The 13,734-nt window shown below is 47.2% G+C and overlaps 1 protein-coding gene across 8 annotated transcripts; it reads right to left on the bottom strand.

Moving 5' to 3' along the window:
* Positions 1-1,141: 1,141 nt before the first annotated feature.
* aspg (asparaginase homolog (S. cerevisiae)) lies at positions 1,142-13,697 on the bottom strand. Of its 8 annotated transcripts, none has more exons than XM_078089903.1 (18): positions 12,490-13,697; positions 11,443-11,569; positions 11,179-11,226; positions 9,155-9,266; positions 8,832-8,957; positions 8,628-8,711; positions 8,135-8,261; positions 7,939-8,051; positions 6,527-6,712; positions 6,266-6,379; positions 6,016-6,135; positions 5,491-5,586; positions 4,837-5,000; positions 3,797-3,883; positions 3,261-3,360; positions 3,106-3,171; positions 2,901-2,960; positions 1,142-2,122 (listed from the first exon to the last, which is right to left on the bottom strand). In XM_078089903.1, exons 1-18 carry the CDS (start codon positions 12,746-12,748, stop codon positions 1,886-1,888), a joined length of 2,226 nt encoding a protein of 741 aa, XP_077946029.1. In that variant the 5' UTR covers positions 12,749-13,697; the 3' UTR covers positions 1,142-1,885. The 8 variants fall into 8 exon arrangements, with proteins under 8 accessions (XP_077946029.1, XP_077946031.1, XP_077946035.1 ...); XM_078089905.1 differs by having other exon boundaries at positions 1,142-2,081; XM_078089909.1 differs by having other exon boundaries at positions 9,706-11,226; positions 12,490-12,948.
* Between the last annotated feature and the right edge of the window lie 37 nt (positions 13,698-13,734).

Below are 13,734 nucleotides of genomic sequence, written 5' to 3'. Positions count from 1 at the left end.
CGTCGGGTAAACAGAGGAAATCACACGGCCTTCGTTTTTCTTTTTCACAATCGTTCAGGTAGTCGGCCTCCGGCGAGGTGCTCTCCTCGTTGAAGAACGTTTTCCCGAGCTGGTAGCATTTGTCTGACTGGTCAAGTGGTCCTAAACATTTCACAATTTTCTCAAAGAACTGTTGAACTGTTGAGAACCACTTAATCAGAGGGACCACAGGCTTCTTCGGGGAAAAGTCCGTCCTTTCAAACTCTTGATTCCACTAAAGCACAAAAAAAACAACAAAAAAAAACAGAGGCTAGAATTAGTTCCCGGGGAAGAAATCGCTCCCACACATCCAAGACCCTCCGAGTTACAGAAGAAATCTACGAGCCGTCTTTGCGGGAGTTCCTTACCTGGGGAAGGTGAACTCTGTCCCGGCGGTGGAGCTTCCCCGCTGTCCTCCGAAGACTGACTGAGTGACTTGCAGAGGTGACGTGCTTTTATATCCAGTTTCTGGGCTAGGTTCATACAAGCCTCTCATTCAGGCAGGAATGAGGCCCACGCCGGTCCGACCGGCTGAGCTGGGTTCCGCCAACGAGGAGCCGGACGAGCAGCCGCCCTCGGGACAGATAGCGAATACCGGCGGGGGGGGGGGGGGAGGGGGAGGGAGTCTTTTGGCATTTTTAATCACAGCTTTGTCTTCTAGATTTGTCTCATTTCCGGCTGATTTCTCTCAGCAAATAGTCAGCGAGAGTGTGTGTGTGTGTGTGTGTGAGCCACGTTCAATGCGTTTCTCCTAAAGGCCGACTGCAATCACAACAAACGCGGTTATTAGTCACGAACCATTTCTCAATAGAACACAAAGGGAAAAGTCAACTTCAACAATTGGTTACCATGCGCTATATTCACTCAGAAGGCCGTGTGTAATTGGTGGAGGCCTCAGCCAGGAGGGTTGTGCATGGGAGCAACTCAAAGGCAACACGGGAGACAGTGTTTTAAAAGAAAAGTTTTATTTTTGTTGCTTTTTTTCCCCCCCCAGAAGACAAACAAATCTTTTTCACTATTTCTTTCTCTCACACACACACACACACACACACACACACACACACACACACACCTTTCTTAATATGTCAGTGGGACATTAACACATCACAGAAGACTCCTGAACATTATAGTGTAAAATACAAGATGATTTTATTTTACCTTTCAAAACCAAACAAGAGCGTCTGGTGTTCTAAATTGTTTACTCGTCGCACAATAAGTAATTTGTTTGTGATCTTGGACGCAAAGAACATAAATTGACATCTAAATGAATGACAACACGGCTGACGTCAACAGTCAAGTGTTAATTTGCCTTTTCCATTTCATTGAGAGATATGTGACTGATCAGAGCAACAAACAGGCTGGTTGAGTCTGGAAGGGGACTAAAGGTTTGTGTTGTACCTGTTTAAGCAACAGGAAATGTTCTGCCTTAAAGACAGTGGACAAGGCCTATAGTTGAACAACAGCACAGACAACACGACTAGATTAGTAACCGGAAACCTTCCTGCACTTCACTAGAAATAACCATAGAATAAAGTGCACCCTGTAGATTTAACAAATCCTGAATATATTGCTATTTTGTTTTACAAAGTGACGTAACTGTAGACAAGAGTTCTCGAACTCTTTTAGTGCACACAACAAAATTAGGAAATGGAAGGTTTCAGTGTTCTCGTGATAAAAACAGCATTGAGAAGTCCACCCTGAATCCCTGATTGTACGTTTACATTCAGATTCTACTGATAAAACAACCACACATCTACGCACACGCGGTGCGGTCCTCAAACGTTCACCGCGCACTCAAAGTGGCGCTGACACAACGCTGCGCTGTCAACGGGGGATCGGAGGGAAACGCTGTAAGACGGGACGGCTTTCAGAAAGTGTGACCATTTAACACTCCCAGTAGGTCCCGGTCACTGGGCGGCAGGTATCGGCGCGCTGGACGGAGTGAGGAGGACGGCTCGGAGGAGGGAAGTGGATGCCGCAGGAGGAGGACGAGGAAGAGTAGGATTTCTGATCGCGACGGCTCACAGTCCTTTCGCCGTTGCTGTGAACTCGATCGCTCCGCTCTTCCACGGAGACAGAAAGAGGACAGGATTAACAGGAAGCACTGGGGAGGGGAGAGACATTCCAGTGCTCCTGATTGCCATTGTGCACACACACACACACACACATCAACGGTCAGCCTGGTGTAGAGCAGGCCGCACGGGTTTAGCACTCACACGTGTTTGGTGGGCAGCCATTAAAAAAGGTGATTTTAAAACGGCGTTTTTGATGAAAAACAAAGCGGCCGGAGGCATGCTCAGCTTAAAGATCATGGTTGCCTCTTGAAACGCGATTTACAGACTAAAAGCATAATCCATTAAACATCATAAAGTAACAAAATGTAAAATTTCCAAGTAATTGATTTACATTGTCATGAAACAGTGTTAAACTACAACCTGTAAATACTGATATTAGCAAAAAATAACTTTTTCAATGAAATAGTCAATTCATTTTTGTACAGAAACATATTTTTCAATTAATATTACAATATGTTTCTCTTGCCCTTGATGCATTTGACTGAGTATCATGTATGTGTTATTTGAAAACACAGTATATATAGTACAAGAGCGTCTGAGCGATTGGCACTCGAGTCCTTTCTGTGTTCAGCCACTAGCTACACGGATTTCCTCCAGGCTCCAGCTCATAATCGCCTGTGACTGGGTTTGTCGGGTGTAAAATGTGTGTTTCAGTCAAACCTCCCTCTGATACAAAGCATGCTGGGATACAAAAGCCACGGCACTGAGGAGGATAAGCGCTTTACAAAACGGACGGGAGCTTAACGGGCACATGCTCAACGTGGGGAAAGCACAAACTGGGAAAACACACGTTCACCACTCATTTACCTCATCATCATCATCCTCATCCTCATATTCATCATACTCATTAATCTCACCAAATACAGGCTGAAATCAAACAAAACAAAGATGTAATTGAGAGGCAATTAGAGGCAGGAAATGACACCAGGTTGAGTGTCTAGTGTGGATATGGATTTAAATCTGTCGACAGAAACAGAGACATCAAACAGCTACAGTAGAAAGAAGTGGTTACCTTGGTTTTTTTGCTCATGAGCTGCACTAAAAATGCCACCACGTCTTTTTTGCCAACAGCGTGGGCCTGTGACAGGTGGAGGATGAGAGAAACAACAAATGAACCAGGCCGGGTTTCTCTCATGAACTTGGCAACATCTGTCCCGAGGGACCCACCAGTCGAAGGGGTGTCTGTCCATCGTAGCCGGGTTTATTCAGGTCGGCTCCAGCGAGTTTCCACATTTCGAGGCCCTCCAGGTCTCCGCTGGCTGCCAGGCTGCCACACAGGAGTTACGGTATGAGGTTACCCCACAATCAGTATTCTCAACAATGAAAAAGGAAAAAGTGTTGTGTACCGGGACTCGAAACTGGGCGGCACATCAAGGGAAGGACTTGATAACGTTGGACATTGTTTTGCTTTCATTTGATCTCAATAGCAACACAAGCCGTGCCCGTCGAGCTTTACAACAAGCAGTGTTTTTGAAACTGTGCGTTATGTGGAGCCGGCCCGGCGTCTCGGGTAGATAAAACAGGGGAGAGGCAGTGTGTCGGCACATAGGAAGCTATGCAGCCGGGGAGCATTCCTACAGTTTGTGTAACAGTGGGACAACCGGTTGAGCCCGAGTCAACTATGTAGGATGGGTCACTGCAGCGACGGCTGAACAACGGGGCAATTTGTGCCCTTTGTACAATTGCTCAACGGCCTCGCTCACCTGCACAGTTCAGTTCCTGCCTCGTCCAACTCGTCTCTGGAGAGGTGCGCCCCGGTCTTCCTCAGCAGCTTCACCACCTCCTTGTGTCTGAAGTCATTGAGAGAACACGTGGCGAGTCACTAAGAGGAGCATTCAAACAGTTTGACTTCATGTCATCCGAGTATCCTGTGTAGACGGGACTGGTTTGGCGTGTTAGGACAAGTTCCTTATCCCCTGCGATCAACCACCCACGCAGCAGTCACACTTGTGGTGACGGGAAACCAACAGCCACCGGAGAGCGGGTTTTATGAACGGTATATTATATACGGTGAATTAGCAGAGGTATGTAGGGCGCAACTATTAGAAGCATTTAGAAGACTTCCTGGTGAGGAAGTCATTGTCTCTCCTTTGCGAAACTGGGAGCAGGGCAGGTTGGTCGGGCTGGTTCAGAGAACACTCCCCAGACTTGTTCCTTAACTTGCGCCCTGCTGGTCCTTATATGGCCATCGGCCTACGGAGCGCTGAGAAATATCACATTTGAATAGTCAGACGTCGTCCCGACAGCTCAAACTCAATGCTCCCGGCCTTCGTGTCCCTTCGGGCTGGAAGGGCAAAGCGAGCGAGACGTGTGTGTGTGTGTGTGTGTGTTTGTGTGTTAGCGTCGGAGGTTTCACAACGGGTGTGAGCGCCCCGAACGCATCCATCCATCCATCAATCACAAGAGGAAACAAGTCCACACTCGCAGCGCCAACCGTTAAAATAGGACAACAGCCGTTTGGCGCAGCTTCAACAACACATACAACGTCTTCACCCCGAGGCTCAACATGGGACTAAACATTAAGGGCGCCTTTTCTCTGATGCACACTGGCATTATAGCTGACAAATGACTTCTAAAAAACAGTCAGATGACAGTTAATTAGATTATAACCATTGCCTGGCCTCTGTACTCTCCTGCCCCCCCACTGACAACACACTCATGGTCAAAGGGAGGGGGGTTTAAACGTTATTATTATTTCATAATAAAAGCAAAAACCCATCAGCGCCCACGGTTTGAGTCTCACCTGAAGCGCACGGCGTTGCTCAGGGGCGTGTCCCCATAACGATCTTTGGCGTAGACCGTGGCTCCGTGACTCAGGAGGTACTCCACCAGATTGAGGTGTCCCTCGCAGGCAGCGATATGTAGGGGTGTGCGTCCGTCGTAGTCACTCAGACACAAGTTCGTGCCCTGCCAAAGATAAACACCCACAGCGTACAGTGCTTCTCCTGGTGCTCCGGGTTGTGAGTAACAAATCTAAAGATACAATTGGCGGGAAGCCGAAGCCGACGATGAATTGATCCTTGACGAAGATCATATGTGACAGTTTTTCGTTGGCGCACACCGCTGCACCGGGTGAAATGATATTTGATAACAATTAACATGGTCGCTGTAGTTTACGATGAATGAAACTAAGTGCTACAGACAGTGTCGGATGACAATCGGGAAATTGTTTTTTATTTTTAAGGCATGTGTCGACAAAAAATAAAGAATCGCTAGCCTTAAAATTAATGAACAATTCATTGAACTTCATTAAAAGAAATCTAAACTCCCCACGAGCAGGGAGAACAATCACCGTGTGGGTGTGACCATAGAACTCTTTTTATTTGTCCACACAGACAGGAGGCCTGTGTGTTGCCGAGTGAAGGTTGCGCGTGGTTGCGATGGGGCAGTTGCTTACCATTTCCTTCAGGGCTTCGAAGGCCTCTATGTCGCCGATCTTAGCGGCGGCACATGCCAATGGGGGAGTCAGGGCATCGCGGATGGCTTCCAGCTCCTGCAGACACCACAGGTTTCATCCAAAATCTGCAAATTCTGAATAGGTTCAAATCAATGAAGTCTGCCTTTTTGGGGGGGCGGGAATATAACGTCAACACTGCAAGCTTGTGTGATTCAGTGCTTTTTCCTCGAGTGAGGCGAACATGAAACATTCAGAAGGAGACTACTTACTCAGTCCTAACAACAAAGTCTAGCAAGTTCGATTTGTCCTTTCTGGAATTAAAATATCTCTCTCTCTGAACCAATGAGCATCAGTATTCACTTTCATTCACTCAATGTCATAAAGCATTTGGAGAATATTTCTCCATCCTCTTTGTCTCTCTTAACTTAACAGTCTTCCTTCTCAGCTCTCCAGGATCTTGTCTTAACTTTCCGGTCTTTCCCTTAGTTGTGTGTCTCTTAAGTCTGTGTTGTGAGGGTGCGTCACCTCCTTGCAGCTGATGCTCAGGGACTTGGCGATGACCTGGATGAATCGGCTGTCGCTCAGACACAGCTTGGCTCCGGCTAAGTCGGACACCATCTCGCCGCGCAGGTTCTGACCCATCAACTGGACAGAGTTGCACAGAAACAGAGAGACCTGAACTTCCCTTTTTCGTAATGGTTTATTATTTCTGAATGGTGATTAAAAAAGAAAAAGAAAAGTAGAAGCCATATTTCTTTTGAAAGTAGAAACCAACCTTTTTCTTGGCTTCAAAACTTATATCTTTCTTGGCCAATACGTAAGAGAGCTTTGATAGGGCCGCCTCTGGAGTCATGTCTCCACCAGCTACCAGCCCTGCCTCCATCAACACCTGCGAAGTCAAAGGTATGCATTTATTTATAAAGCATATATTTAATGTGAGTTACTCAGCTCTACAGTCTCTCTTCTACATGGGAAGATGCATTCACAAAATGCAGTAGAAATGGCTCAGGATTGACTGGCGGGCAACGCGACGTGCCTTGCCGGTGGCGTACGACGTAGACACGGTCCCCCTCAGGCACTGGGTGCAGTTCATGAGGATGACACCGGAGTCGGTGGCCTTCTTCAGCTCCTCCAACAGGTCGGGTCGGTTATCGGGGGCATTTCCGCTGCCGTAGGTCTCCAGGACTACGCCCTCCATGGGCGGCTGCAGGAAAGCCCTCACCTGGACACAGACAAAGCAAAAAGGATACACGTCACAAACTCCCACGATTTACGGCCAACTGGACTGGCTTCCCGTCTGCGTGTCATCAAATTGAGGAATTAGTATTCCGTGCTATTGTTCCTGCAGCACCTTTCACTCCAATGCTCGAGACCATTCACTCTCTTAAAAGCCCATCTGGTGCAGTCTAACGGTATCTCAGTCACCCGTTGGCTGGCACCGGGAGGCCCTAAACCACATCATTAGCCATAGCGTATGACTAGAACGGCAGATGACTGAAATGACAGAGAGGAGAGCGATTCATCTGAAGGCGTTCGCAAGCATGAAGTCACTTGGCAAGACCAAAGCCGTAACCATAAAACGGGAGGAGAAGGCAGCATTAAAAAAAAAAAGGTGCCGGGTTCAGTCAGTGTTTTTCCTGGTGGGATAAGCACGAAGGTTTGACGCGTGTGACCAAGGAAGCGCTCGTACAGCGGAGACAGTAGGTACACAAGAGCGTGGTGCACAATCAAAACGGGGCCTCATAAAAAGGCAGTTAGAGGCAGTGAGAAAGTCTTGATAGCCGAGCTGGGCAGAGTGAGCAGATTGAGACAGTAAAGTCAGCCTCTGCCGGGGGGGGTTACAGTATCTACGCCAATCCTCCCTCTTTACAGGGCGATTGGACGTGGCCCATAACTCCTGCTCATCTTTCTCTGGGCTGAGCCTCGATGGCAGTTTACACGACGGGGAAGGTAACGGAAGGCGGGTAATAGCGCGGTTAAATTAAAGTTAACTATATTTCATTGCAGACAGACAAAACAGTAGTTTTGAACAGCCGGTTATCTTTGAAGAGCATATCTTTAATTATATTTTAATACATTGCGGAGGAAAACTTGAAATTCGCACCAAGCTGGTGTCATGATGTCATCTTTTTAAATATATAATTTAATTAAATACATTGGATTAACCAAAAAATAATGAAAAGACATCAGATTATACTCGTGAAATAGAGGGATTTTTTGTTTTATGTAAATACTTATTCAAAGCAGGTATGAAGTCATCTGTAATGTGATTATTTTGTGTACTGTTATGACAAAAACCCTCAAACTATGCTGAAGCTGAACGATTCCCCAAAGAGAACACATATCGATCACTCTCCGGCGTGTGTCGCATCAACCAAGGACGACGTGCACATGAAACGGGGCGTAACGGAGACGGGGTGGACCGGTTCCGGCCCCCGAGCCACTTACAGTAGCAGCGGTGATTCCGGGGAACAGCCTGAGCAGCCCCACGTTCCTATTCAGCTCGGTGCTGACATGAAACTTTGCTGTGGTGTTTGCCCTCCACACCGTATCCCAGTTGACTAAAAAGGACGGGGAAATAGAAAGTAGGTTAAAAGTGGAGAAATGCAAAATGTTGGTTTTCCACGTGGCACCGCCGGCTCACTTGAAATGTCCACCTCGGCGACGGCCAGAGGAGCCAGGTTGGGAGAGGAGAAGGCGTTGAAACTCCCAGCGTCCACCTTGGTCACACGGTTCCCTCTGTAGAGTTTGTTGTAGAAGTACAAGCACACCTGAATGGGGGGGGGGACGGGAGGGGGGACGATACGTTTACTGCACACACATTTGTTCCTTTGTGAAGACAAAACCCTGCTAACGCAGCAGGACACATGCATGAGGACCAAGTGTCCTAAGTGTGACTCTGAACCCTAAATCTCTCCTGTAGGCCGTGTGTGTGTGTGTGCGTGTGTGTGTGTGTGTGTGGAGCTCTGGTTTGATTCCTGATGGGCAGGTTGCACGGGAGCCCCTATGAATGTGTGATATCAGTGTCCCTTCCTGTTCCACAATACGTTGTTCGCTATTGCGAAACACTCCAGAGAGCACAGGGTGAGAATACTCTCCTCTCTGAGTACATTTATGTCCCTCCTCCCTTCCCTCACCTCAGGAATGACAAACTGGCCTGCGATCAGCAGCGCCCCCAGCAGGTTGTCTCTGCCGTCGTTCCTCATCTCATAGATCGGCACCTGAAGACAGAGCGGGTCTCGTCTCAAGGAGAGCAGAGAATGTTTGAAAAGGCGGCGGGCACAATTTGTTCTTTTTTATTTTTTTGGTCTCTTAGACCAATTTCACACAGCAGCACTTACCTGCGACCCGGTGAGGATGATTGGTTTGCCCAAATGTTCACACATGAAGGACAGGGCCGAGGCGGTGTACGCCATAGTGTCTGTGCCGTGCAGGATCACAAAACCGTCATAGTTTTCGTAGTTTTTCTGGAGAAAAAAAAATATGACCAAATATTTGCGCATCGTTTTAGATTGCGACATCTATTTTTTTTTTACAATGTTAAGTGATTGTATGAGCAGTATGACTGTTAGAAGATTGATTGCTTTCTAAAAGCCTAAATCATTCGGTGTTTAATAAGAAATGGAGGCAATGAAGTCAATGAAATGGATCCAGCAGCAAGTACCTCAATGTCCTTTCCAATTCTACCCCAGTCATCTGTGGACATATTGGAGGAATCCAGCAAAGGGTTGTACTCTATAACAGTGTACACTATCCTCTTATTGTCTTTATTCAGCCTGCAAGAGAGAGACGTTCAGAAGTGCCGTCATCATACACACACACACATTTAAATGGGACAGCCCAAAATAAATCAATGTTCTTAGTCTTTGCAGGCAGAAAACGTTGACTAAAAACACACCAAGGACACACGGGTAAACGACTGCTTATTAGTCCTCATCGTGCTCGCTAAACAGAGTTGGATTAAGTTCTGGTTAGAACTGAGACGTGAGTTTGAAGAAGGATGGGGGAACGCTAAAGAACCAAGCTGACTTTATGAAGAGAGACCAAGTCTATTTAGCTGGGCCTTCTGTCTCAGCGGCAGGAAGCCAAAACCTGTTTGAGGCTCACACAGAGAGAGTTGTTAAAAGTGTCAAAGGGAGGGGCATGTTTGCACACTGTTCGAGAGAGCAGCACTTTGTTGTTTTGCTATTTTCCCTTTTCAAAAATGTTCCTCACCACGGTGCATGGCAGACACAGGCCTCGCTGGGGGACATTCGGTGGCGGATTTGACATTCGGGTTGTTTGGTGAGCCATCTCAGGTCAGGGCGAAAGTCCGTGTTCCTCTTTTTCTTCCGGTCACGAGGCGGGGGGCGCTCATATATTCATGCTGCCTGCATGCGAGTTTAACTCCACCTGCGACACTAAAGCAGCGTGACCGGCTGAAGGGCCATGGCGAGATTTTCCTTTTTTAATCTCCCTTTTAAAAGAAACCGGGGGCTACACATTAACCCCACCCCTAGGAGCTGAATGGACCAGCGGGGAGGTTCACCCAACCAGGGGTCCTGCGGACGCTCTTCTAATTAGCCTCGAGTCCACGCTCAACCCTCGAACATGTGTTGTTGATAATCTTGGGGCCAAAGTGCCATAAGAAAACACTATTTAAATTTGCCAATTATTGGTCTGGCTGTGCACCCCAAGGTGCAGCAAAGCTACCCATTAGCATACCCGTGCTAAGATGCCTCACAGCTTAAGAATAATGAATATCTGTGTGTTTGCGTGCGTGTGGCTGATTGGGGGCTTAAGAAGTCGAACGGGGGGGGGCAAAGAGCCATGTGGCGCTGCCTCCCAAAATCACATGAATAAAGCTTTTCAATAAATCAATAAACTAATTCCCTCCTTCAACCGAGGCTGCGACTGCATACTACCAACAGGATTAGACTTGCATATGAGCTTACTTTCTAACACTATTACAAGTGTGGGACGACCAAATATTAAAAAGTGAATCGTTCTTCACTAAAAAAATAAAAAAATGGATTGAGCAGAAGCTTTTTTTTTAACGTTATTCAAATGAACATTTAAGACATTTACCGGGCGGCTAGTGACCAAACAGGAAGCTCCTGGTTGGTTGCAGAAGGTGTTCAGGCAGTCAAATACTTCTTATAAGCCCCACAAACGGACATATGTCACCGCCGCTCTACGTAGGAGCGCCTGATCTCTGCCGCTCAGCAGTAATCAACATGAAGGAAGTATGGAAATGAGTGAGTGAGGGGATGTTACTGAAGGGGGGGGGGGGGGGAGCTCCGCTATGGCTGACATTTAAGACCATTAGGAGGCCGTTGATTGCTGAGAGCGGGGGGGACGGGGGACCTGACACAACGTGCGCCGGAGATCAAGACGACGCGGATTAAACAAACCAGAATAGAGTAGATTAGCTTTGCTTTGGCTAGCGGGCCGACAGCATCAGATGGGACACACCACTTTGAAATCAGCAGGCTTGTTGGGGACGGAAGCGATATTGGCAAGCAAAGAGTAGGAGGCATATTAATACTTCAGGCAATGCACAGCTCCGTGCTCATGTGTCCTTCCTGGTATTTAAGGCCGTGTGCCCAAGCACACACACACATAGACGTTTGGTCTTAAAGGACTGCGGAGACATCCAAGCACAAGAAAGGCGCACACAGACACACAATGCAACCAGTGCTACAGCACCCGTGAGATAGATGGTCAGTTCCCCTGTGGTTTGTGGTCTTCATTGGTCTGCGAATACATTGCATTAAGTTTAACTTTTTTTTTCAAAATAAGATAGAAAAATAGGTATGTACAATTTCAGAATGTACAAATGAAGAATACCTGCATTTGAATATTTGAATTTTCGTACATTATATAAAAAAGCCCTTGAGCAGATGAGATCACGCATGCTAATCAGAACACGTGTGCAAAGAGCACAACATGGATTATTCTGGGGTGGCTTACGGCAGGACCAGGCTGTTCTCCGATCCGTAGTACTGATACAGGCCGGTCTGCTGGGCGTACAGCTCGTCGTGGAGGATGGGCAACTTGCGCAGGCCTTTCACAAAGGCGTTGGCCTTTGGGGCGAGCACTGTAGGTGAAAAATGATGTGTTAAAAAGGGTTTACTGTTAATCGGTGGCAGTTTAGGAAAACAGCACAAGGAGAAAATTGTAAATCAACCCAACACCAAACATCAGTCTCATACTGAACCCTAGTGGCAGTCGGAGGGAGAAGCAGGGGAAAGGCCTGGAAAGTTATGATTGTTAAAAGTTATTCATTAGAGCTACCGTCAAAAATCTAGACAGGATGACTTGACGAGTGTAACAACACACGGGAAATTATCCGGCTTTAAAATGTTTCTGGGGCGAATCAGTGGAGGTAAACAGATACCGTAGTCTGGGGAACTTTATTATTTTACAGGAGGTTTTTTCCGAGCTCCTTCTGAGGGGAGGCCAACAGTCTTTGAGAGACATGAGGCACGTGTGTGTTTATAAACCTGAAATGCACGCCTTGGATGAAGAGGTCTCGCTCCAGTTCTCTTGTACCCAAAAGCAGATGGGACCTTTGGATGTTAGGCTACTTGCAGCAGCCTCACCAAGGGTTCCAGATGTTTCCCAATCCCGTATGTCAACATGATGAGGTGGTCATTGAGAGAATATGCCACCACAGCGTGTCCACCAGTGCCTTCAGAACCAACCACCCCGCAATAAGACGGTTCATCACTGAGAGGATGATCCATTTTACGATGTTGGATTCGAGATGCAAGCGGGACAGTTGGCTCGTGTGTGATCCAACTGGCTTGAATGATCCATTGTGGGATGCACTCGCGCGCGGTTGACGTCACGCAGCGCTTAACTCAAACTTTAAAGAGAACAACGTGCAACGTGCTATCTGCTGTGCTAACGAGCCGCCCGCCGTAGTCCGCTGCAGGGGGGCGCAGGGTACCGGGGGGGGGCACGGGGAAGGGTGGAGGGGGGGGTAGTATTCGTGACGTGCAGGTAGCCGCTAACCGTTATCATGAAGCGTCATCCCGATGGTCCCTCCGGTGTTAATCACCAGCACTCTCGCCTCGTCGGAGGACGGGGAAGCCACTGGCTCCGCGGACTCGAACGAGTTGCAGCCCGACGACAGCTTTCTCTTCCGGCGCGAGTACGGCGGGACGTTCCGCGGGGGACTCGCGTCGGTCCCTTCCGTCAGCTCCAGCGACGGCATGGACAAAGCGCGCGCGAGGGACGTCAGGTCGTTGCAGCTGGCGCTGGAGTCCGCCATGTCGGCGTGGGGAAGTGGCGCTCCGGTGCTTCTGGCCCTTTAAAAAATAAAGAGAGAGAAAAGAAAAGAAAAACCCGCTTATTGCGACGGTTAAAACGCCGCCAACGTGCGTGGTCGCGGGGGTTTAGACCAGGTTACTTTTCTAGGACCCCCTTGTCAGCCGTTGTGACCTTGACGCTCTGATGGACAGTGTCCACTCTGACGTCATGGATGTGGGTGAGGCGTCAAGGACAGCAAACATGACGGACAGTTAGTGTCACACGCAGCATTACGTAACGTTGTTTTTTAAACGTAGTTATATATTAGAAGGTCATGGCAACTCAATGTCTCTTAATTCAGGTCATTATACACTATTTCATACATATGTTATATTCTACACACTGAGAAGCATCTCTTTCCAGTCATCATTTCCCTAGTTTTTTTTGTAAATAGATAGCAATATCCAAAGCAATTTTGAAACTCCATAAACTATGAAACGTTATAAAGTGTAAATAAAAAGGTATATGAAGTTATGCAATTATTACTAATACATTATCATTGATTACATTTGAATGCTGATATTTTTGTACTCCTTTCAATACAGAAACTAAGTATTTGTATTTGGCAATAATCCCCCTTTACCGTTATATATATATAATATAAATATGTTTTTTTTCCATTCAACTTCAGTGTAGGTCTCCCAGTTTCCCACATCTGTCACACTGACATAGACTATGTGGCACGTGTTGTTTATGTGTGTTGAGTCGAGGTGTATAGTAAACATAATTGTGTTTCTTCTGGTCTTCGGTGCCAATCCGGCCTGACTCAGCAGTTTGTGTCTCTTTTTCTCTGCATACTCATGTACCTTCGTCTTTCTGTCCACTATCTATACAAAAGGCCAATGATGATGATGATGATTTGATGACTAGATTTGACATTTCACCGTAATCCTTAACAATAAAAATACCAGTCAGGCACTGTGGAGGAATGGTATTTCATTGGTTTGT

The sequence above is a fragment of the Gasterosteus aculeatus genome, chromosome 15 (assembly GCF_964276395.1).
Source record: "Gasterosteus aculeatus chromosome 15, fGasAcu3.hap1.1, whole genome shotgun sequence".
Classification (NCBI taxonomy): Eukaryota; Metazoa; Chordata; class Actinopteri; order Perciformes; family Gasterosteidae; genus Gasterosteus; species Gasterosteus aculeatus.
Note: the sequence above shows the minus strand (reverse complement) of the source record. Positions and strands in the feature narration are given on the sequence as shown.

Bases quoted from the DNA above. Each gene is read 5' to 3' on its own strand.
- aspg (XM_078089903.1), bottom strand. From the start codon at position 12,748: ATGGCGGACTCCAGCGCCAGCTGCAACGACCTGACGTCCCTCGCGCGC. The intron at 11,570-12,489 runs GTTAGCGGCTAC...TTTCACCTACAG, and splicing joins GATGACGCTTCATGATAACG to TGCTCGCCCCAAAGGCCAAC. The intron at 9,267-11,178 runs GTGCTGTAGCAC...TCTCTCTTGCAG, and splicing joins ACTGACCATCTATCTCACGG to GCTGAATAAAGACAATAAGA.